General features: G+C 40.3%; 4 protein-coding genes and 1 long non-coding RNA gene across 6 annotated transcripts; 3 read left to right on the top strand and 2 right to left on the bottom strand.

Annotated features, from left to right (window-relative positions):
* Positions 1-495: 495 nt before the first annotated feature.
* On the top strand, positions 496-3,391 carry LOC135803549 (myosin-11-like). The gene has a single exon (XM_065317192.1). The coding sequence runs from the start codon at positions 634-636 to the stop codon at positions 3,190-3,192; it is 2,559 nt and encodes an 852-aa protein (XP_065173264.1). The 5' UTR covers positions 496-633; the 3' UTR covers positions 3,193-3,391.
* On the top strand, positions 3,243-5,483 carry LOC135803777 (uncharacterized). The gene has a single exon (XM_065317469.1). It carries the CDS (start codon positions 3,243-3,245, stop codon positions 5,481-5,483), a length of 2,241 nt encoding a protein of 746 aa, XP_065173541.1.
* A 498-nt stretch (positions 5,484-5,981) lies between these two features.
* On the top strand, positions 5,982-23,210 carry spg (dedicator of cytokinesis spg). Of its 2 annotated transcripts, XM_065317264.1 has the most exons (17): positions 5,982-6,114; positions 9,195-9,472; positions 9,574-9,722; positions 15,824-15,944; positions 16,000-17,513; positions 17,567-17,994; positions 18,052-18,305; positions 18,374-19,059; positions 19,144-19,161; positions 19,304-19,709; positions 19,771-19,965; positions 20,028-20,169; positions 20,240-20,406; positions 20,469-20,977; positions 21,050-21,188; positions 21,452-21,645; positions 21,702-23,210. In XM_065317264.1, exons 1-17 carry the CDS (start codon positions 6,078-6,080, stop codon positions 22,408-22,410), a joined length of 5,946 nt encoding a protein of 1,981 aa, XP_065173336.1. In that variant the 5' UTR covers positions 5,982-6,077; the 3' UTR covers positions 22,411-23,210. The 2 variants fall into 2 exon arrangements, with proteins under 2 accessions (XP_065173336.1, XP_065173337.1); XM_065317265.1 differs by lacking the exon at positions 19,144-19,161.
* LOC135804087 (uncharacterized) lies at positions 7,764-8,826 on the bottom strand. Its single transcript, XR_010550972.1, has 3 exons — positions 8,679-8,826; positions 8,436-8,612; positions 7,764-8,370 (listed from the first exon to the last, which is right to left on the bottom strand). It is a non-coding gene; the product is annotated as an uncharacterized lncRNA (long non-coding RNA).
* Positions 10,007-13,675, bottom strand: LOC135803605 (innexin inx3-like). The gene is made up of 5 exons (XM_065317266.1): positions 13,434-13,675; positions 11,713-11,890; positions 11,399-11,604; positions 11,117-11,335; positions 10,007-11,052 (listed from the first exon to the last, which is right to left on the bottom strand). The coding sequence occupies exons 2-5, from the start codon at positions 11,873-11,875 to the stop codon at positions 10,465-10,467; spliced, it is 1,176 nt and encodes a 391-aa protein (XP_065173338.1). The 5' UTR covers positions 11,876-11,890; positions 13,434-13,675; the 3' UTR covers positions 10,007-10,464.
* Positions 23,211-24,391: the final 1,181 nt, after the last annotated feature.

The raw sequence follows: 24,391 nt of genomic DNA, 5'->3' as shown, positions 1-24,391 counted from the left end.
GTCTGGCGTGAGTGCGCTGGATCACGATGAGGATGACATCTTCCCGATTATGAAAGTAACACGTACATATGGACGATCTCTTCCGGCAAAATCCAAGGCGAATTCAAAGATCGCCAGTAGGAAAACTGAGGGATATTTGGTAGATGTTGATCCTGAAGTTGAGAAATGGGTGGAGCATTCGGTTGAACATTTATCCAATGAAAATATCGATAAGGATGTAGAGGATTTAGTGGAAGAGCCTGAAGCTGAAGTTGCTGTTAAGTCTACACGAAAGTCTAAACGTGTGACAATGAACATCCCAGCAGAAAATGAAGACGTGGAAACAATTGACTCTACAGCGACTGTTAAAAGGAAGGGCGGACGTTCTTTACCAGCGAAGACCGCGCCTAAAGCTTACAGAAAGGCACGTAAAACCGAGGGTGTGCTACATGCCGACACCATCACCGTTCAATGGAAGAAAGTCGGTGAAACAAATGAAGAAGATGAACCTGAAGCATCTATTGAAGAAGAAAATGTTGAAGAATCAGCGGTTGAAGATGCTGTTGATGAAGAACCGAAGATAGTAGCAAGGAAAAGTAGTAGAAAGTCAGTGGTTCCATCCGAGAAAAGGAGGAAGGTGGAAGTGATGAAGACATGCCAGAAGATCCCGATGTTACTTCTGAAAGCAACATTGAAAATGCTCTTAATAACAGTGAAGTGCTTGAACATGATACATCTGTAGAAGAAGTAGTTGTGGAAGTACCTGTGGCTGTTTCCAGGAAGAGCTCAAGGAAATCTTTAGCTGCTGTTCAATCTGAGGACAAAGAGGAACATTCAAATGATGTTGATATGATTGAAGAACCAACTGTTTCTGGAAGAAAGAGTACAAGGAAAACCCCAAGCAAATCCAGAAAATCCGAAATTGATAATTCTGCAAATGATGTGGTGTCAAGGAAGAGTTCCAGAAAGTCTATGGCAAAGATTGATTCCAATGAAGTAGAAGATGATATTATTTATGAAGAAGTTGAGGAACCTATTGTGACATCTACCAAGAGTTCAAAGAAATCAATACTCGCTCCAGAAGCTATTGAAGATATGACCACAAATGATGCTGAAGAACAAGAGGAGAATTCAGAGAATGAATCTACTCCTGAAGAACTAGCAGTTTCTGCAAGAAAAAGTGTGCGGAAAACTCTGAATAAATCTGAAATCTCCGTGAATGAAGTGGTTTCAAGGAAGAGTACTAAAAAGTCCCTGGCTAATGAAGAATTGAATGATGCAGATGATGATATTTTCGAGGTTGAAGACGTTGAACCCGCTGTATCGTCTAGAAAGAGTTCAAGTTCAAGAAAATCTGTCAAGGCTATTGATGCTGCTAACAATGATTCTTCAATTGTTATCGAATCCGATGAAGAGCAAACAGTAGAAGATGTGCCAGAAGTAGAAGAAGTTGTCGTTTCAAGGAAGAGTATGAGGAAAACACTTAACAAGCTTGAAACACCCAAACAAAGTAAATCAAATGATGAAGCTGTAACAAGAAAAAGTTTTAGAAAGTCAATGGCTAAGGTCGTCTCCACTGAGGCTGAGACTGAGGTAAATGATATTAACAATGAAGACGTGATTGAAGAAGCACCAGTTGAATCTTCTGAAAAGAGTGAAAAGGATTTACCCTCTGAACATGATGAATCTATGAATGAAGTTGTTTCAAGGAAAAGTGTTAGAAAATCTGTTGCAAATGCTGAATCTATTAATGTAGATGATGTTGTTGATGAAGAATCATCAACATCCGAAGAACCAGTAGTTTCTTCAAGGAAGAGTGTGAGGAAAACTCTTAACAAAATTGAAACACCTAAACAAAGTAAATCAATTGATGAAGGTGTATCAAGAAAAAGTGTTAGAAAGTCAATGGCTAAGATCGCCTCCGCTGACACTGAGGTAAATGATGATATTAACAGTGAAGAAGTGATTGAAGAGGCACCAATTGATTCTTCTGAAGAGAGTGAAAAAGATTTACCATCTGAACATGATGAATCAACGAATGAAGTTGTTTCAAGGAAAAGTGTTAGAAAATCTGTTGCTAACGTTGAATCTATTGATGTAGATGATGTTGCTGAGGAAGAACCATCAACATCCGAAGAACCAGTTGTTTCTTCAAGGAAAAGTGTGAGGAAAGCACTAAGCAAGCCTGATACATCTGTTGCTGTGGTCACTCTCAACGATACAAATGATGATATTTCTGATGACGATTTGATTGATGACTCGGTTGTGTCTTCTGCTGAAAATAAGAGGAAAACTCTCAATAAATCAGTAACATCTCAACAAGATACGTCTTTGAATGAAGTTATTGAATCATCTGAAGATGAAGCAACTCAACATGATGAATCTTTACATGATGAGATTGTGGAAGAATCAACTGCTTCAAGGAAAAGTTCTAGGAAGTCATTGGCTAAGGAAGATTCCAATGACCAGGAGGAGGAGGAAACTTCAAATGAAGAAGATATTCCTAAAGAAATTGTCGTTTCAAGGAAAAGTGTGAGGAAAACATTCAACAAAGTTGACTCAACTGAAGAAAATGAAGCCGAACCAAGAAAAAGTATCCGAAAGTCCATGGGTAAAGGAGTAACTATTGAGAATGAAGATGGTGATAGTTCAGTAGTCACAACTGCTTCATCTAGGAAGAGTGTGAGGAAAACAATTAGCAAACCTGAATCTTCAGAACAAGAAGACACTCCACAGGAAGTTCTATCAAGAAAAAGCATCCGTAAATCTTTGGCCAAAACAAATTCACTACCAGCTGATGAATCCAATGACCTACAACCTGAAATCAGTGAATCTGACGATTCTCTTCAAGATCCACCTTCAAGGAAGAGCTCTGCAAGGAAAACACTTACAAATGGTGAATCTGAAAAGACTGGTGAAGTACTATCTAGAAAGAGCAGTAGGAAATCAACTCAAGAATATGTTACACGTAGGAGCGCAATAAAATCAGCAGAGATTGATCAAGATTTGAGCATTGAGATATTTGATAATGAAGATGAAGACACAGCAACACCTGATGCCGATGATGATCAGTCTACTGACAAAACAGTTTCGTCATCAAGGAAATCTTTAAAATCAAGAAAATCCGATGTACCTGAAATTAAAACCCCAAAATGGTTGTTGATGCTAACGATGGCGCATCTGCTTCAAAGAGGAAATCGAAGGCAAGCATAGCTGAAGATATTACACCGAAATTAACGAAGAAGGTGAATGCAACGCCAAACATGGAAGATAATGTATTTAAGACGCCGCAGCTGTTACCGAAAACACCAGCCAGATCAGTTAAAAAGTCTGAGAAAAAGGCTAGCATGGTGGAAATGGAATCGAACGAATCTGATACAAATGAAGCTGAATCTGAAGTAGTAGTTAAAAAGTCGAAACGAAATCAAAAGGAACCTAAGAATGATTTAACAAGCCCCAAGGGTTTGAAACGGTTGCTTGCCACACCCAAAGTAATGAAAGGTCCTAAGAACGATTTGAGCGATCCGAAGGGTGTTAAACAACTGCTAGCTACGCCTAAGGTAACAAAAGAACCTAAGAATGATTTGACCAGTCCAAAAGGTTTGAAAAAATTGCTTAAGACACCAAAACCACAGAAGCAGCCTAAAAACGATTTGTCTAATCCCCAAGGATTGAAACAGTTGTGGGCAACGCCTAAAATTACCAAGGGTCCTAAAAATGATCTCTCTGATGTGGAGGGAGTTGCTGAATTAATGGCATCTCCTGAAGAAACCAAGCCTACACGCAAATCAAAACGTGATGTAGAAAATGATGAGGATATTGAAGAACAAGTTCAATCGTCAAAGAAGGGTAGATCTACACGAACAACCAGAAAGAAGGCTGCTGAAGTTGATACACCTGCTACTGCAACAGCAGATGAAGAAGTTTCCGCGAAAAAGAGCAAGCGTAGTCGCAGAAATGCTAAATCTGAAGATGTTGCACCAGTAGAAGAAGTGGAAGAAACTCCAAAACAGAGCACACGAACGAGAAGGGGAGCTAAAAATACTTCTGAAGCCAAGGAAACAACTAGCACTCGAAAACGTCGGGCGGAATCTACCTCTGAAACTGAATCTGTTGCAGACCCTGAGCCTGAACAGGAAGTAGTGACAGAAAGCAAGTCTACTACTCGTGGTCGTCGGGGTAAGGCTGCTCAGAAGGAAGTTGCCGAGACGGACACTGAACCGGAACCTGCTAAGAAAGTAAAAGCGACTACCAGAAGTCGTAGAGGTAAGGCAGTTGAAATGGAAGTTGTGGAAAGTGAAAATGAATCTGAAACTGTAGAGGAATCTGAACCTGTTAAAGCAGTTCCTGTTAGTGCAAAGGGTCGTAAGGGTAAAGGAAAAGCATCGAAAGATGACGAAACTAAAGATGAATCTGTTGATGAACCGGAGCCTGTTAAAGAAGTGAAAACTACAAGAAGTAAAAGAGGTCAGAAAACATCACCATCCATTGAGGAAACCAAAAACGAATCTGATGACGATGGGCCGGAGCCTGCTAAAAAAGTGAAAACTACTGCTAGAAGTAAAAGGGGACAGAAAACATCACCATCCATTGAAGAAACCAAAAACCAATCTGATGCAGATGAGCCGGAGCCTGTGAAAGCAGTGAAAGCGACAACCAGAACTAGAAGGGGTCAGAAAACTCCAACATCCGCAGAGGAATCAGTTGAGGAGGTCAAAGCAACTAGCAGAAGTCGTCGGGGAAAAGCAGCCAACAAAAAAGAAGAATCTACAGAAGAAGTGGAAGCAGTGTCAGAAAATGAACCAGAGGTCGAGGTTAAAACAACCAGTCGACGTGGCCGTAAAGTTACTGCTAAAAAAGATGTAGATGAAGAAGAATCCACGCCTGCAAAGGTTGTTAAGAAAACAACGAAAAGTCAGAAGAAAAATAAGGAAGCAGAAGCTGATACTTCAGCAGAAGTACAAGAGAAACCTGTGCGGGGCAGCCGGACTCGCAAAGCAACCGAAACAAAAGAAGATGACGAGTCATCAGTTGTCCCTGAAGAATCTGCAAAGAAAACAAAAGCACCTCGACGTGGAAAACAGAAAATCCCAGACGTAGTAATAGAAGCAGCCACACCGGTCAAACGTCGTCGTGGAGCCAAAGCAGAAACCACTGAAGAAACATCACCACAAGTTGAAGAAGAACCCACTAAGAAGTCATCAACAAAACGAACATCTCCCGCGGAAACAAAAGCAGCAACACCTGTGAAACGTAGTAAACGAGGCAAAGTTGAATCAACACCAACTTCAGGAGAGGAAGAAGTTGTACAAATTAAAACCAGACAAGTGAAGGGTGTCAAAACTACCACTGTTAAGGTGAGCAAGAAGGTAGGGTTTGCTGCTGATAGTAAAACTATGACACTGACCCCAGAACCACGATATTCTAAGCGCAGACTTAGATCCGAAGACGAACTGAACACATCTGATTCAATTCCAATGAAGAAGGCGCGAGCTCGCAACTAAACCTATCGATTATACCTACATTTTAATTTTAAATTCACCTTGTTTTAAGTGTGTTTATTGCCGTGAAGGTCTAGAGTTTTTAATAAGATGATTATTTTATTCTACTTAACTACGTACAAACAAAACCGAACTAATGGAATAGAAAATAATTTCGGAAGAGAAAGTTACACATTTTAACATGTTTATTACAGGTCTGTGTATTTTTCGATTCTACATATATTTTAGCATTGTTAGCGAACATTTAAATAAATAAAACAAGTAAATCATCATTTTTTGCGTATAATATTGTTATCATCCTGTATCAATAATAGATTAACGTTTTCTTTAGACGTTATACCAAATACTTATAATTATAAACTTGTTCGTACACATTCTTTGTATATAAGCATTACAGATTTCTGTATAGTACTACGTGCGCCATCTGTTGGTGGTAATTGAAGTAAATTTCCAACCAGCACTCGCGTTGCAAACCGACGATTCCTCTGACAGTTCGCGTAGTGAACGCAATGGTGAACACAACAGATGAGTTCTATTGATCAGTCAGTGTGTAGTGCCGTGTCGGAAAAATGTGAGAGTTTGTTTAAATAAATCAAAATGTGGATTCCAACGAAAACGCGCAAATACGGCGTTGGTACGTACTCGTAACTATTATCTATATCTTACTCTATATTTATTTATTTACTGCAACTTAAAGATATCGTCATAGTTAAACAAAATCCCAATGCATATGTGTAAATCGCTTGGCGTTTGTTTATGATCGTTAAAACAAATGTAATTAATTCTAATTGCGGTGAGACGAACGAATCAGCTGGCGGCGGTTTAGTTATGTAAAGTGCTAATTTTCTAAGCGCAATGCAACGCGACTAGGATTCCGAGTGATTAAGTGCCATGTTTCATTTGATTATTAATTAAACATAATGAGCAAGTGCGAAATAAATAAAATAATCTAGTGTGTGAATCAATTGCCGCCTAGAAATCGATTAGAAAAGCTTATCTTGTTAGTGAATTGCATTTTTGTTTTCTGCATTTACTGTAATTACATCTGTTGACCTCCCCTCGATAAGGGTAACGTGCATTTAATATATTTATGTTTATTGGCGTGTTTTTCGGCGATTAATGCGATGAAATCACTTTCGGTTTTGTTTTACTCGCGAACCGGAATGTTTTCAAGGCAATTATGGCGTTAATTCGTTCTGATTACTTGATAACCGCTCTTGATTTCCTCGCTTTGCGCCGCCGCCGTGCACAACTGATGATTGTCGCAGACGCACAACTTCCGGTTCAGAGAGCCCGACGAATCCTTTGCGCTCGTCTTCTTCGGGCTCTCATTCATGAATATTCGTGAACCCCTTCGCAATGTGTGTGCATTCACATTTACATAACCGTAGGTAGCTTTTTCGAAAACATTATTTCCTGTCTTGTATTCGTCCGGAATTTATTATTAGATATTTTATTGTGCGCGTCGGGAAGGTCGTAGGTTTGCAGATATACGAGCAGGTTTTTGTAGTTAAGAACACATGGGAATTGGTTTCTTAAAATATAAACGTAAACAATTTTCCTGGTAGATTCATCATCTGTCTTAAGATTTGTAACTGTTGAGAGATGATTTTGTAACTGTACATTTTTCGAATATCAAATGTTTCGCTTTGTAAGGCGTGTGAAATGTAGAGATTTATTTAATAAAGCTATAAAACATGTTATTTTGGTGATGCTTCCCAAGGTTAAGTTCATATTCATAAATTCGCACACGTTTTGAATCTATTATTAAACTCTTCCGACTATAATTTCACCAGTCGCAGCATTGCTGTAAACAGGGGCATAAACGAAGTTGTACGAATGTGCCAGGGTTTAAATTACTTGAAAGGAAGTAAAAGTACAGTGCGATATAATCGTTCGCATCAAGTTTCATGTTCTTCGGATTTATGACAAATTCGCCTTTCGCTCGTGCATGCAACGCGCGGAATTCAACTCGACACGTAATGTGTTTACGGCCGGAAAATTGCATTCGCCCGGAGCGAAATTATCGCCGCATTCAAATCGAAATGCATACTCGCAAGTATCGAGCGGAATTTTATAATTAAATTTCAAATCATGAAATAATTTAATCCGTAGGCACGATGAGTGAGTAAATTAATATTTTCATGAATTTAGTTATAGTTTATTTTAAGTAAATATTAATCAATAAAATATTGATTTTAATTAAAAGTAGTTTAATTAGTTATTTGATTGTTTGTTGAATTTTATTATAAAGAAATGGCATTATGCAGGTGAAGTATTAGATTATTTACGTTAGAAATGAAAGATATTGTATTTTTGTAGTATTAAATTGCTTTAAAACGCAAATAGAAGCATAAAATTCGGTGTGTTTTACAAAAATTTAGATCAAATCGTAATAATGCACTTTAGCGCCATCTAGCTTGGATTTATTTAACTATAATTGTGATTGATGCTTCATACCATCTTTTATCCCTTATTTTACACCCTTTTAGTTATATTTTTGCAACAAAAAGTAGTCTATTTGTTATTCCTAGGTCCAAAATGTCTGTATACCAAAATTTATCAAAATTGATTGAATTGTTCTCCAGTGAAAGCGTCACAAACAAACAAAAATCTCACATTTACGTTTTAATATTATTTTGGCTAGTTTACGATTTGAACATGACTAAAAAATAGCAAAAACCATTTTTATGCATATTACTAATCTTTATCAAATAAATTCATGGAATGGGACATTGCAGGCGATTGATACACCTCCCTTGATCTCGAACGAAACCATCCTCGCAATAACACCCTGGTCGACAGTTTCTTGTACATTTCACTAGCTCCTGTTGACATGAGCCATCGCAGTACCCACATTGTTTGTATACTTCATTCTCTCGACACAATTCTATAACAAGTAATTCTGATAATAATGAACATTTTCAACTAAATTACGCATGTATAAAATTTTACTGGTGCATTTTGCGATTTCAACGCATTGATTAGTACTCTGATCCAATACGTATGGCTCTTTGCAATAACATCCCTGTTGGCAGTCGAATGTACAAATAGTTGGATTTGGATTCGCGCATGTTTTTACACAGCTCGATGATTGGCATTTTCTGTATTCTTGCAGAGGATCTCTACATTCTAAATATAAAAAACTGTTATGTTTATAAAAAAATTCTTTTAAAGACATTGTTTGATAATGCGTACCTTTTGCTGATGCGGCCCATGCGGTGACAAACAATGCCGAAACAAGGAAGAATACAAGTCGATTACGATTGCACATGTTTCTTTTGTCTGACCACAGGTATGCCTCGGTTACAAAAGGTTGAAGCGTACTGATTAACGTACTTTTCAAGAGCACATTTTATACGATTCCAGTGCGCATTGTTAATCAGCGTCGACGTGTTCAACAAAGAACGATTAAAATTAAATGCAATTAAAACGAAAAGCATTATCATTATTATATGCTGTGAAAATTCCCCTTCGGAAAGCACACACAGAGCGTTTGGTACAGATTTTATTTATGCGCACTTTATTGAAACGTGGACATGAAATCGTGAGCGGCTATTTTTACTATCGGAGGATATGACTAAAGCACATATTAACAATATATTTTAAAGATAGTTTTAATTAGATTTCCCGTTTTACATTGTGTGATATTTTTTGTATTTACTTTGGAAATGATGTCGAATGATTCATTAATTAAGTGTTTGTCACTTACAGCTATTTATAATTGGCGCGGGGATTCACGATGCGGCCTCCCGCTGGAGATCGGCGAGACGGTGCAGATCCTCGAGGAATGCACCGGGTGGTATCGCGGGTTCACCACGAAGAATCGCTCCATGAAGGGTATCTTCCCGCAGGCGTATATTCACCTCAAGCCGTGCAAGGTAGATAACGAAGGACTCTTTGAGAGCGTTGTTCCGCTCGAAGATCCGGTTGTCAGGGAAGTTACGCTTGTGTTGCGGGAATGGAACGAGATCTGGAAGAGGCTCTTTGTGGTAAGTGTGATTTATTATCGTCTAGGGATTATTTATTGAATTTTTTGATTTACTATGCTTTGCGGAGATGACAATAGTTTATTTTTTGTGTTTCTTTTTAGGAGCGAGAGACGTACAAATTCGATACGGTTGGCAAAGTCATGCGCGACTTGTTGGAGTGGCGGCGGCAGCTTGTCTCCGGCACGTTGACCCAGGACCAAACCAAAGAGCTCAAGTTGAAGATTATTGCCAAAATCGATTGGGGAAATCGGTGAGTACGCATTGTCTGTCGCTATGTCTTCCTCTCACAACGGATTTTCACTCTGTATTCGTAATACGGAATTTTTTTCGCTCAGAAATTATTCATTGGATCTAAAAATGGTCTAACATATTATTTAATCGCGTAATATTTTCAAAAAACCATTGTGGTGTTTCGTATGATATTAATTATTGTATGAATATTCTACACCACAATAATACTTCCTTCCTCAGCTGAATTTTCCTTTACTTTGTTGATATTTTCCATTATCTGGTGGTAAATAATTTAAAACCTGATACTTTTATGATTTTTAATTTATTGTCGGCATTTAAGGCACTAAAACGCTTAAATATTCATAAAAATAGTCGTACAGTCTTAAGTTAGTAGATGAACGAAAAAAAAAACATTAAAATTACAAGCAAAACATCTCTCAATTACTAAAAAAATAATAGATTGTAAAACGCTGACGAAATATCAGTATGCATAGCAGCCGTATGCACGTGTTGCCAGCTTCCGGTGTGTGTATGTGTGTTTCCGCCTAAACCTAAACGCTATAATAATCACAATAATTCTTACCTACTACGCGTACGTGTTTTGCTTCATCTTGACCTACGTAAAACTCGTTAAAAAAACCTAATTTCGATTTAAATAGTGAAAGGCGAGAGATCTAATAATACTATGGCGCTCAGAATGTCTCTTGTCCTCGTGTCTTCTGTTCGGATGTCAAATCGCGCAGTTCTCAATGGTGTAGTTCTTACGTCTCGGTCTCCTTGCCGAACTTTTCGATCTCCGGATAAATGGGACTCATTTCGAGCGTGCTCGGCGCCGATGGGAGATTGCTGTTGCTGCCGTAGTTGAGGCGTCTAACCAGCTCGTCGAGGATCTCACCAAACACCATGAGATTCATATTCTGACCGAGTAGATGCAGCAGTAGGAAGTCACCGACTTGTGTTTTGCGAATGATAGCGTCCACGCCCTGCGGCGTGCCGAAACGGAAGCGCCTTCGTAAGATAGTCTCACGTGTAGTTGGCAGTAACACAACCGCAGTGGAATAAACCAGTGCTAATCCAGAGAGAACTGCCAAGATGATGAACCAGAACCAGAGGAAGATGTAGATCTTCTCGTTGAGGATGTTCAACGCTAGGACACACATAGCGTCGTGTTCCTGAATGGAACCGGAAGCTCCGTATTTGTGGAAGGAGCACTTGGTGATACGAGGGAAGACTTTAATCATGGGATCCGTACGGTTTTCTTGATTCATATTCGAGAAGTTGATCACTTCAGAGCCGTAGGTTAAGAATGTGCCGCCGAGGAATTTGTCTGTCATGAATATGTTAACCATCTGGAATGGATTAAATTCAGTTTAATTTCTTCAGTTCATTCAGAGTTGAATTTTAAACACTTACCACATTGATGAAGTTCAAGCCTTCGCAGAGGAAGTATCCGAATGCATATGTGTTGTGTAAGTGCAAACTCTCAATGACATATTGTACTAAACGACTAACACGATGAGCGCGATCATCTTTATTGCCAACGAGTGCTCCACGCATACCATCGGAAATCATACGGATTTTGCCTTCTTCCCAAGTTTTCCAGATCCAATGTGGCAGATAAAATAGAATTCCCTGTAAAATAAAAACAGAAAATCATTATTTTCACTTTAATTATTATAATATTAAAGTATTTACCTGTGCGAATAATACGAATGGCACCCACTGATAATAACTGTGATAACTCTTCTCCTGATGCTCATTCCCGAGACCCGGAAACGCCACGTGCGTCCCCACCGGCTTGTGCAGCTCGTTCGGTAGCGTAAACGTGTACGTTATCCAACAGTACGTGTTTATCACGTGTATCGGTACGCCGCCGTCATTAATGCATTGAATCGGCTCGCCTGCAACGAGCAACAAATTTACAAATTAACAAAACCACACCAAACACACATACACACACATATATATATAGGTATTGTGCGGTTTTGCGCTGGGGCGCGTTTATTTACCGATTAAATTGTTGGCGGTCACGATGATGCAGCAGCTGAACAAGATGGCCGACGTGATTCGGTAATGGGCCCTGAACACCATATTGTCTATCACGGCTTTGTCGACTAGGTAGCGGACTTTGACGAAGCCCGCCACCGCTGAGACCATTCCAAAGACGGACATTGTGATTGATTAATGCTGAAACAAAAGGAAATATTCGTTAAAAAACGTACATTGTTAGCGCAATCTCGCCGTTTATATATTTACTGATATGCATAATCAGCGCTATTAAACTGGTAGGTGTGCTAGATTCAATTGTTTTTATTATATCGTAAATCATGACTATATTTAAAACTTTAGAACTTTGAAAGTTTTCGAATTGTAAAACTAAGCATTGCTGTGGTTTTCGTTTTGAATTTCACGCCGGTGTCTCCGACGTGTTAATCTGCAAATAAAATTGAAACCTGTTTTCACAATGGTGCATTTACTTTAAGTACTTTATGCAGTTTGCGCGCGCGGCGCATACGTTCGCGAGTTTACGCCATGTCGCCGCTTTTCTTGCAATCTCGCATTTCTAGCATTGCGAACGCGCGATGAATACGCATATTGCGGGCAAGAACACTTTGGATTGTGTCGCTATGTTATGCAACAATGATAGTTGGGCACGTCCGGTGTGTATGCATCCAATGAATTTTTAGCAAAGTCAAATTCTTCGTGCTTTACAGAGAGATTGTTATGCGCATTTATTTTATACTGAATATTATTGCATTCTATGACCTTCATAACGCACGTAATAGCGTTTAGCGTAAACTGACATAAAAATTCCGATATAATTAATGATTTGCAAAGAATAACATTGAGCGTGCGTCTAATACAGATTTGGGAATGTTTTTTTTCGCTGTGATCATGAGTCACTTGGATTCTCAAGTAAAGTAAAGTAGACTCACGGACAATGAAATTCCACGGTGGTGAAACATGCAAACACGCTTGCGCAGGAGTGCCTGACTGGCAGGTAGCCTACGATTAAGTTATAACTCTTTTTTGTTTGTTTTGCTTTAAAACTTTGCATTTTACTGCAACTTATATGCATTTTTGTGTTTCGCTCCAAGAAGCTTTACCTGAATGAGATCTTATCGTGAGGATTAATTTACTGAGCGCTGCCACTCTCAAGCTGAGTAAATAAACCAAAAAACTCTCACATTCTCATGTGTGGACTTGACACACACATGTTACTAATTAAAGTTTGTTAGTTTAATGTATTTAATGTGACTCTCAATGTTTGCGTCTTGATTTATATGCCAAGTCGTAATTATTATCACCCAAAGTGTGATAACTTGAAAAACAGCACGAGATCGTATTAAAATTAAAACTTGCTCCAGTTCTGAGGTCACCAGTGGTGATTAGAGCAAGCAATGCGCACTGTGTGATTGCTACAATTGCTTTAAATTGAACCTAAACAGCAGGCCAGCAGCAGGGTCACATCGTCGCGACCATTCGAAACGCATTAATTACACGCGTTTTTGTTTTTCGCTTGTTAGACAAATCGAGGAATTTGTGTCAACGACACACAACTTTCTTCCATGTTGATCGATCTCATTGTTAGCTTCTACTGTGTAGCTTAACTGTATCTGTTCTGTGTGCGTTCGGTGAGCGTGCTTAAGTTAAGTTGAGTGTACTTAACCGAAGCCACACAGTCGAGTTCTAAGTAAGCGGCTTGCCAGTAGAAAACGAGTATATTTACCTTTGTCCCTTTGTCCTAACGAATGTTTCAAACTTTAGAATAATCCCAAAGTGGTCGTCGCTTGATGAATTATCACAGATATTGCACGCACGCGCAACACACTCGTGTCACGAATAGATATGAGATGATGGTAGAAATGATTTGTACTCTCCGGAGCGCTCCGATGGCGTTTAAAACATTTTTGTCATACGACCGACGTCGCTGTCGCCGACACACTAGCGGAGCGGATAGCACACATTCTCCACACTCCACACTGCTGGGAGTCTATTTAGTGGGGGCCCAAGCTGGCTGCTTCTTTGTTTAACACGCGCGGAGCGGCAACCTCGCGCCTCGTCGGCCATACCGACCACCATGTTGTAAATCTTGTTCTTGTGAATAGGAATAAAGCCAGACGGTGCCAAGAATATGATGGAGAAGAGGTACCCCGAGGTACCCCATATTAGCATGTGGCTATGACCAAATTGGGCGACGCAATCGTCAAACTTTCTTCCGATCACGGCGTCCCGGGCGTTCAAATCACTCAGAAATAAGTTTCATGATTTTTGAATTAGACGCAGGCGCAAATCAGCGCTACTGGTTTTTCAGGTAGTAATTTCAACCCCAAAAAGATCGAAAATTACTACGAACGCACCCTTTGTGATAAATATGTTTTGAACTGAGTTTATTTTGCTATAATTGCTATTCGAATTGAACGGAGTTCCCCCGGATTGCCGGGGCTGCCGGCTGGCTGCTAAAGACAAGTAGTAGTATAATCGTGGAATGTTCGCAAGTGGGTCCAGGTTCTGCTCCTCGCGGATGCGCCACTCACCTGTAAAGCGTATGGTAACAACCGGTCTGCATACCTAAAGAAGTACAGTCGATTTCATAAGCCTCGAGAAGAGCTCGTGCAGCGGCTCATGGGCCGACATGAGAAACAAGCGCGCCGCGACACAACAGGACCGGTCTTACCATCGCGGGCATCGCGGGGCCTTTCTTGTCTTGTCAGCGCTCGCTCAGCGGACGGAGAATGCGTTTTTCCCAGGTCCCACACCAGCCGCACTCGGCTACCTGTGATGGAGAATCGAAACGCATGCGAGTTTAAATGTCAATAACTGCTCTTTGTTACCTTCGGCGAGTTGAAATCCCGAGCGTGGATTTTTACGGTAATGCCGATGCAATTAAAGCCTCGCGGCTCCATTGCATTTGTAAGCGCTTGGAGAAGAAAAATCACGCTCAAGGAAAATGCGCCTTTCACATGCGCCGAACAAGTAGAACAGAGTGCTATCATTATTACTATCATTCGATGTATCCGTCCGGCTGCGACTACCGGTTACACAGAAGGTCTATGATTGATGTTCTCGCGAAGAAGTGGATTCCTCTTATATGAGTCAAGCTCGCGTAAGCTGGGGAGTGCGAACGCGTGTAAGAGGGGGAGTCGCAGGTAGTGTGCCGGCCGAGACGCAAGAAATAAATCCAAAACGAGCGCGCGTGAGAAAAATCTCGCGGCGCGCAGCAATTAAAAGGATGAATATACACATATGGCGCGGCGTGCGGTGGCACGCGGTGGTCATTATTGGATTACCGATGGCGATCATATGGTTCGAATGTTCGGCGGCGTCTGCGTCGATTTGCTTGAATTTTTGCGGCAATTCGTCGCCGAGGCATGATGGCGGTTCGTTGAACTCGCAGAAGGCTAACGTATTCATTACGTTTTACACCGTGTCAACTGCATATTTTATTAGGATGGGCCCGTGACCTCTCTCGCGGGCGCTGCGCGCGTTGGCTGAAGAAACCAACCGTACGACTTCAGAATGCGCTATTTGCTCCTACGTAATGCACTACTGCTGCGTGTGAATATTTTTTCTCTTGGCGCGAGGCGCGTCGCGCTTATTGAAAGACGTTTGCTACGGCGCTGGCCGCTTTTGAGTTTAATTAGATTCCACGAGTTGGAAATGCACCTTAGTTATTACCTGGCCTAAGAACAACGCAAGGCTGTCGAGTGTAGTTTATGACTGCGCTGATGATTGCAAATCTCGGCTGACTTATGCTTTATCTTTACTAAGTTTTATGTTTGCCAGATGAATGTACTCGTATTAATTTTATGGTAGAAATTATAAAATAAAATGGAAATTCCTATGAGTAATCTGACACAGTTGAAGTTATTTCCGGTAAATTTTTATTGCTTAAAATTTTGTCTTGTGGTCAGTGACAAGCCCATTTTAAGACATGCCAGTTACATTATTGGTTTATACTGGACAGTATTAAGTTTTTCTTTATATTTTCTCTCTTTTTTTGCTTTTTTTATGTTACCTCAATCAATCTAATCTCTTATCACCCCAAACACATTAATATTTTGTATATTTAATAAAAGTTACAAAAGTAAAGCATGCCACACATTTTTAATGTTATAGAAAACTTGGCTTGGACCTGGTTCCTCGCCAAGGAGCGCAAATGGTCGATCCTGATACGATGTCAGTCGTGGAACTCCACCAGGTGCACGTCCTTAGCGCTGAAAACTCCAAAGGCGCATCTGTACGTACTTTATATATTATCTCACTAAACCTTTTATTGAATAAATTTGAATTAGGCACGTGGCACGATAAAACGCAAAGAAGCAAAGAAGATTCTAACTCATCATTTGTACTTCTGCATGCGTGATTTCGGTCACCACATCGGTGAAGACACCGAGATATACTTCTCGCTCTTCGATGATAAGAAGCATCGCTACATCTCCGAAAGGTTCCTAGTCAAGATATCCAAAGAGGGCTTCTCGAACTATATCGAGAAACTGCACAGCAACTGTACCATCTTCACCGACCTGGGCAACGCTGACCTCAACAAGGATATCTACATTGTTGCGCACGTGATGCGAATCGGTAAGATGCTCTATTCGGAGAGTTCGCGTAAAGCCGAGAAGAACCCGACCGCCACCATGCAGGTCTTCAAGCGGCCGCATGGTGTCGCCGTCCAGAATCTTAGTGATTTGCTGATGCACAAGGAGGGTGAGTCTGATGAAAGGGAGTTTACCCTGAAAGTATTCCAGTGTGAGGAGAAGGACTTTCATCAGCTACATGAGAATCTCATCAAGCAGCTTGGTAAATACAGCCCGTTATCCTGTCAACCAAATTACGGGATTATCATCTCTCTGAAGATGCTTCACGGACAACTATCTCAAATCAAGGAGGACAGTCCTTTGTTATTCAAAAATATCTCACTAACTAATAAATTGGGTTTTGCTGATGTTATTATGCCTGGTGATGTTAGAAACGATCTGTATTTGATCCTTGAAAAAGGCGAGTTTGAACGCGGAGGGAAATCAACCGGTAAAAACATCGAGGTGACGATTATTGTGTTGGATAGCGAGAAGAATGTAATCAAACATTGTCTCTGGGGTGCTTCCGGATGTGAGGGTCAATCGGAATATGTGTCTATGATCATCTATCACCACAATTCACCCGCCTGGGCCGAGAATGTGCGACTCACGCTGCCGATTGACAAGTTCGCAGGCGCGCACGTACGCCTTGAATACCGACATTGCTCCACGCGTGAAAAGAATGACAAGAAACTCTTTGGATTTTCGTTCGTGCGGTTAATGGACAAGGACGGTGCCGCCGTGCATGACGCCAATCACGAACTCTTTATTTACAAGTGCGAGGATGCCGCCAAACTGGAAAACTGTGGATATCTTATGTTGCAAGGTCACGGGAAAGATCTGGAGGGCAATCAAGAGTCAGGAGCGTTCAGCCGTAGCCATAAAGAAGTGGTTATTGTTAAAACTCTTCTATGTTCTACCAAACTCACACAAAACACCGATTTGCTTTCACTTTTACGCTGGAAATCGCACCCGGAGAAGATCCAGGACTCTCTGCAGAAAGTTTTGCGTTTAGGTGACGAGGAACTGGTCAAGTTCTTGCAGGATGTATTGGATGCACTGTTTGCATTGTTCTCTACTGAGGAAGGCAATTCTACCAACCACAGCGGGCTTGTCTTCCACGTGTTGGTCTCCATATTCAGTCTGCTTGATGAGTCAAAGTTTCAGTATTTTAAACCAGTATTGGATGCTTATATTAAGGACCATTTTGCCGCCGCGTTAGTTTACAAGTAAGTGGTAGCCATTTTTTAAAGCTTGAAATGCTTCATTGTTTATTTTCCAGGGGACTTTTGACGAGCGTTCAGCATTGTGCTGACTGGGTGTTGTCATTTGAGAAACAACAACCGATTTTGAAGTGTTTCAAGAGCTTGGAGTCTATCTTCAAACTGATCATACAAAGTCGGTTGTTGTTTTCGCGCGCTAGTTGTGGTCAACTCGAAGACAGTTTTCGTCGGGATTTGAATTTGGTGTTTATTTCACTGAATACTATGCTGGGACTGACACAGACAGCTATAATCAATTCACAGATTGAGTTGCTGATGAATATTGGAGTTGTGTTTGAGCAACTGGTGGACATTTTGCCTATTTTGGAGGTAACCAAATTGGCGAATACCATGTTAGACGCTCCCAGGGATGGCGAAGCTCAACTTACGAAAGCGAAGTTGTTTTTCATGAAAACTTTGATGCAGGGAAAACTATTTCATGATGATGGTACGTTGAATAAGTAGATCAATTGATTTAGGTTTATTAACTTTTTTCTCCCGACAGAATCACGTAATGTGCTCCTGACGCATGTGTGTAAACATTTGCGGAATCATTTAATCCGCCGAGAAGAACTGCGACTATGTTCCGACATCTTAGCGGAGATACTCGGCTTCCTGTTCAAACAACGCAAACAGGCCGAGGAGCTGGGCAAGATCAACAACTGCATACACCACGATGTTGATACTCTTTGCATTAGTACATTTGACGTGATCATTAACACCGTGCTGGTGATAATTGACAAAGAAACAGCAGTAATTGTAAGTTGCAACCTAAATAACGTTCTTTTACATGTGTTATATATTTGTTTATTTTATTATGTATCCAGGGCGGAATTGTAGCGGGTCTAGTCGGGTTGCTGCAGCTGCTGGACGAATTCCATTACAAGCGGTTGTGGGAGACCATAATGGGACCAACACACGACCGCAAGCCTCTCAAAGACTTCCTCATGCGTGTCTTCCTCGTCTTTCGCAATCTAGTCAAGCAGCAAGTCTTCCCGCCCGACTGGCTGATTATCCGCATGGTGACCAACAATGTCATATTAAAGTCGCTGCAGGAACTCGCACAGCCGCTCGCTTTCAAATTCCTCGACACGCGCGGCGGTTACTTTGACAAAGAACTGTGGACGAGTTATTTTAATCTTGCCGTGGATTATCTCACACAATCCTCGTTGCAACTAGAGCAGTTTTCCGAAGTAAAGCGGGAAAAGATTATTGAAAAGTACGGAGACATGCGGGTATTGATGGGCTTCCAGATTTTGTCCATGTGGTCACAGCTAGGCGAGCACAAACTCCATTTCATTCCGTCGATGGTAGGTCCGTTCCTCGAGGTGACACTCGTGCCTGAAATCGAGTTACGCAAAGCGACGCTGCACATCTTCTTCGATATGATGGAATGCGAGCAGAAGTCACGCGGTAACTTTAGGCAGGTCGAGAGCGAGCTCATCGACAAGTTGGATATTTTGATATCCGAAAACAAGGGCGACGATGAGTACCGCCAACTGTTTAATACTATGTAAGTGTTTTGAAGGCTCTCAAATCGGTTCTATTAAACTAACAAACTTCTTTCTACACATCACTTTCATGCTCTCATGATTAGGGAACATCTGAGCGCCGTGTAAGTAAAACACTTGAACAATCATTAACAAGTTGTAACTGTCTCTCTAGCAATGCATTTCATTTAAAGCACACGTTTTCCCCTTTTGATAATCCTGTTTTATGTTTTAAATGTATGTTATTGATGTTATCCTCGATTATAGGTTGTTAGATCGTGTGCAAGCTGAAGATCCCACATGGAAGGACAGTGGTGCAGCTTTCATCAGTTCGGTGACACGACTTCTTGAGCGTCTCCTTGATTACCGCAGTGTTATTCAGGGCGATGAGAATCGTGATAAACGCATGTCTTGCACGTTTAATCTACTGAACTTCTATAAAAATGAATTCAATCGCAAGGAGATGTATCTGCGTTATATTTACAAACTACACGACCTACATTTATCCGCGGAGAATTATACAGAAGCGGGTTTCACAATGAAGCTTTATGCGGATCAATTAAGCTGGACAAACCAATTAATCATGTCCGATCCTCAATATAGCGGGTACACTGAGTGCAAAGTCAAGGAACAATTGTATCGCCAGATTATCAACCATTTTGATCGTGGGAAGGTTTGTAGTGCACTAAATCAACATTAAATATTATTTAATTATTTGTTTAATTATTATATAGTGTTGGGAAAAGGGAATACCTCTATTGAAGGAGCTCGCACAACTGTACGAAAATCAAATGTTTAATTATCGAGCGCTCAGTGACATTCTCAAGTTGGAGGCGAAGTTTTTTGATAACATTTTACAACAACTCCGTCCAGAGCCGGAATACTTTCGGGTCGGCTTTTATGGGCTTGGATTTCCACTATTTGTCCGAGTAAGTCATGTTTACATGTTTATACTTTGAATATTGTAATTTTTGTTACCTGATATTTTCAGAATAAACAATTTGTTTATCGAGGATTAGAATACGAACGAATTATTGCGTTTACGCAGAGATTACAAACAGAATTTCCGTCGGCTCAACTATTAACGAAGAATTCTCCTCCAGATGATTCAGTTATTAACTCAGATGGACAATGTAAGTTAAATACAAAATATGTTATTACCTGACTTGCACACCGATATTGATTTATTGATTTTGTATTTAGTTATACAAATTAGCAATGTAAAACCAATCCCAGAAGCGAATCCGATTACGCTTGCAAACGATATACCTCAAGAGATTGCAAAGTTCTATCATTACAACGATGTCAGAAGATTTCAATGTGATCGTCCCGTACACAAAGGCATTGTTGACAAAGAAAACGAGATTAAGGTAAAGATTTAATCTTCTTAAACGACTTTAACGACTTTTTTTAATTGTTTTGTTATTTGCAGACATTGTGGATTGAAAGAACAATTCTTGAAATAGAATGTCCTTTGCCGGGCATTTTACGTTGGTTTGAAGTGGTAGATAGAAAAACCGAAGAGATTCCTCCTGTAAAATATGCTTGTGAGACTATGCAGGCTGTGGAAAAAGAATTAAGACTACTCATTACAATATACAACGCAGATCATCGAAGAAATCTCAATCCTTTCACGATGCGTTTACAAGGCATCATCGACGCTAATGTTCAAGGCGGCATTAGCAAGTATCAACAAGCATTCTTCACCCAGGAGTTTGCAAAGTTGAATCCGGAACATCTTAATTACGTGTATACCTTGAAGACGATGATTCATGAAACGATGCAGGTGATAGAAGATGGTTTATCACTCCATGGAGCATTGGCGCCATCCGGCGTACAACCGTTGCATCAACGTTTGGTGGAACGTTTTGCACAATTGCGACAAAGTTTGGGCATTATTGGCAAGCCTCTCAAGCGTCAACAATCTGAAAGTATTGTCAAGTAAGTGTTGCTGTTGCTGGCTGTGCGCATTGCTGGCTGTTTACTCAATCCGTTTTGTTTCTCTCGATGTAGTACACCTTTGCCGCCCCTTCCGACTGACAAGCGCTTAGCAGACAATCAAAGCAATCGGTCGTCGAATTCAAGCGGCAACTACGGGCACTTGGTCGAGCAATCCTACACCGACAACGACGACCATTACACCAAGCCGATGGTTAGACCATTAGTTAGATTATAATTAGATCTGCACGCTTTTTGCACGCACGTTAAAGCTTTATTTTATTTTATTTATTTTAACAAAACTAATTTTATAATTATGATTGTGCAAAATTTAGTTTTAGTTGAGTTTCTAGTTGATAGTTGATTGCGAATGATACCACTACTAACAAATGTTGTTAACAAGCACATGCATGGAGGTTTGAAAGCTTAATGTTGCTAATGCATTGGCGTATAACGTGTGATGTTATATGTATGTAGGAAGTTGACAAGGGGACATTCAGTCGCGAGAATCTAACACTGCCGATGATGTCGAGCGCAATTAACGCGCCACCGATACCGCAACGCGACGCGCGGCCTCGTTCGCAGGGCTTTAGCAACAGCTACATGGAGATAGCGCGTACTCCAACGAGGGGTAGTGCTGACTACTCAAGTTTACCACCTATCAAATCAAGGTAATTACTTTTGACTATTTCAAAACTTGTGTGATCTTTATTTGTTTAATTTGTAGGGATTCCGAAGGTAATGATATACCTTTACCACCAAAACCAACTCATACTCGTGAGCGGTCCCTGACAAAACCGCCATCTCCACGCCTTTTACGGCACTCAATCGCCACCCCTACGGAAGCGACCACACCCAACCGAAACTCGTGGCCCGATGGTGTTTTTGAAGAAGCACCACCTCTTCCGCCACGTTCGCACACTCCTGACAAACGCCCGCCAGCGTTACCCACTGATCCGCCTCCGAATATTCCGAAACGCGGACATAAAAAATCAACTCCTTCAGTGTTCAGCATCGAATCTATCGTTGACATCGCGCTTGAGGAGTCCTCCGAAATGAGCAACTCGACCAACTGCCTCAATCAACTCGAAGCAGAAGATCACGATCTGCGAGATTCGGGGATAAGCGTCACTGATCATGCCAACCTGAACAACTTCAACAACACTTGTTACGAAGACTTTGATCTGCGCACACATCAACAGGAACTAAATATTACTCCAAGCGGTGGTGATAAGTCACCTAAAATGGAGAATCCACCACCGATTCCGCCTAAATTCGGCACTTCTAGTTTGGGCTCGAGTACGGAGTTCAGTGGGAGTTTAGAGCGAAAACGGGCAGATTCCATTGCGTCCGTTGGCGATGTTGTCGTCAACGCAGAGAACTATGCCATACCTAAGCTAAAGAACGAGAACAAGAGCGAGGAACACAACGCATAAAATTCATTCATCGTTTTATTTGGTGCTGATTTACATAATCATTCGTGTCATAAGTTCGTTTTAATCGCAATGTCTTTGATAGGGCTAAGGCGAAGCGCGTCTACAAATGTAATTCTAAATTTCATTCCATGCTAATCATTTCCATTTGTAAGCAAACATATTTAATCTAAATCTAATCATATAGATAGGGCTTAGTCATAGGCTATCTTAGTTGGTACAACATTATTTCTAACACAAGCGAGGGACTAAAAACAAAACTAACTCAAACCAAAAAAACTAAAGAATCAAATCTCCGCGAATGTGCCAAAAACAAGTTTGGTAAGTGTGTATTCATAGGTTCCGATTACTTTGATGAGATTATACATGAAAACACGTCAACGAAACAATACCGCATCCACTCAAGAATATACTATTTACAACGTTTACAATATTTACAATGATTATCTCAATCTATTGATGTGAATTAATGATAATATATTTAATTATTTTTATATGCGAGGATATTTTCCATGAGTTCGTGGTGCTATTTTGTCACTGTACTCTTATAATTGATTGGGCGCGCGGCGGAGAGCACTGAGATTTAACGCAGGAAAGATGTAATCAAATTCACTTGAGAATTATATACTAGTCATAAATGATAATTATATTTTAATCTCTATTTTATACTCTTAAGCGAGACCAAGTATTTTATTTTTATGTAGTTTGTAAATCGAGACTAGGGAATGAATAAGCGAAACGGAAATATTTAGATTATAAATAATTGTGTAGTAAAATCAAATAGAGTCATGATGAACATATAAGAGTTAACATTTATTTATATATATTCAAAAGTTTGTTTGTCTATTTATTAATACAGGGGGATGCGCATCGCGTGATTTTATTCCTGTCCATGTGAAGTGGACGCGTTTCACGAACGCCTTACTACCATCAACAAACCTTTTACATATTGTGGGCAGACAGCTTTATGAGGCAATTAATATTGTACTCTCGATATGATTACGAGATGGCGCTTCGATGCACATTTTAACTAAAAGTTTTGGTGCCCGAAGTGGCGTGATCTAGCGCGATTGTGCACTTTATCTCTTATCTTAGTGCACAACGTACCGATAAAAAAACTTGCACGTTGTGTTTACCTGTGCACAAACTGTACTCTGCAGTTAAGTTCGGTCTGTTATTGATGCAGGGTGGTACACGATTAACTCTGCTCGCGCAAGTTTATTAAAACTTTAATTCGACGAATCGAATTTTATTATATAAAAGTTGAAAATACGTAATTTGAACCGTGCGTCTTGATTTAATAAGTGTCTGTGGAACGTTGGAAATCCGGTGCCGGAGAGATGTGTATTTATAGTCACTTCGTACTCTATTTTGGATCAAGTAAGTAACATAAATAATTTATTTAAGTTCTTAATGACATTACAAATATTTTTAATCTTAACGCAAAGAGCAGGAGTTATGCGACGCCTGACTAGGAAAACTGACTATTGCACGTTGTATACAATTACATTACTTACATTACTAACAATTCGGGTTGGCTTTTTCATGTTTTATATAAATTTTTATACATGTATGTATATATGCAAAATTTAATATCGTCAAGTATCTGATTACTTGGATTTGATGCTTTCTTTTAAAAACGCCCTTGCAGTTGATTATCGGTGCAAAGTTTAATGCACCAGGTTGAAATTTCAATGCTTGTCTCGTCACGTATGCTGCGGGCGCGCGTGCCTTCATTCTAGTCAATTTGTTGTTGTCGATCTAATGGACAACCATCCTTTGCTTATAGTTTATATGTAGTTACAAACATATGTGGCTTAGTAAAAGTGATTCCCACGTGAAATGATCTCAAAACGCTATGGGGTAAGGATCGCAATTAAGAACAAATCGAATTTTCATCTCTTGTGGAACCAAGTTGTTGACGTCGTGCGAAATGATCTAATTCTTTTTTTTTTGTTTCAGCACTAGCTTTTGATGTGCGACA

The sequence above is a fragment of the Atheta coriaria genome, unplaced genomic scaffold (genome assembly GCF_025399875.1).
Source record: "Atheta coriaria isolate IRGN ID8LTWV9N9 unplaced genomic scaffold, Caltech_Dcor_3.1 hic_scaffold_3_pilon, whole genome shotgun sequence".
In the NCBI taxonomy this organism is placed as follows: Eukaryota; Metazoa; Arthropoda; class Insecta; order Coleoptera; family Staphylinidae; genus Dalotia; species Dalotia coriaria.
The sequence above is the reverse complement of the archived record's forward strand: the minus strand, read 5'-3'. Positions and strand labels throughout refer to the sequence as shown.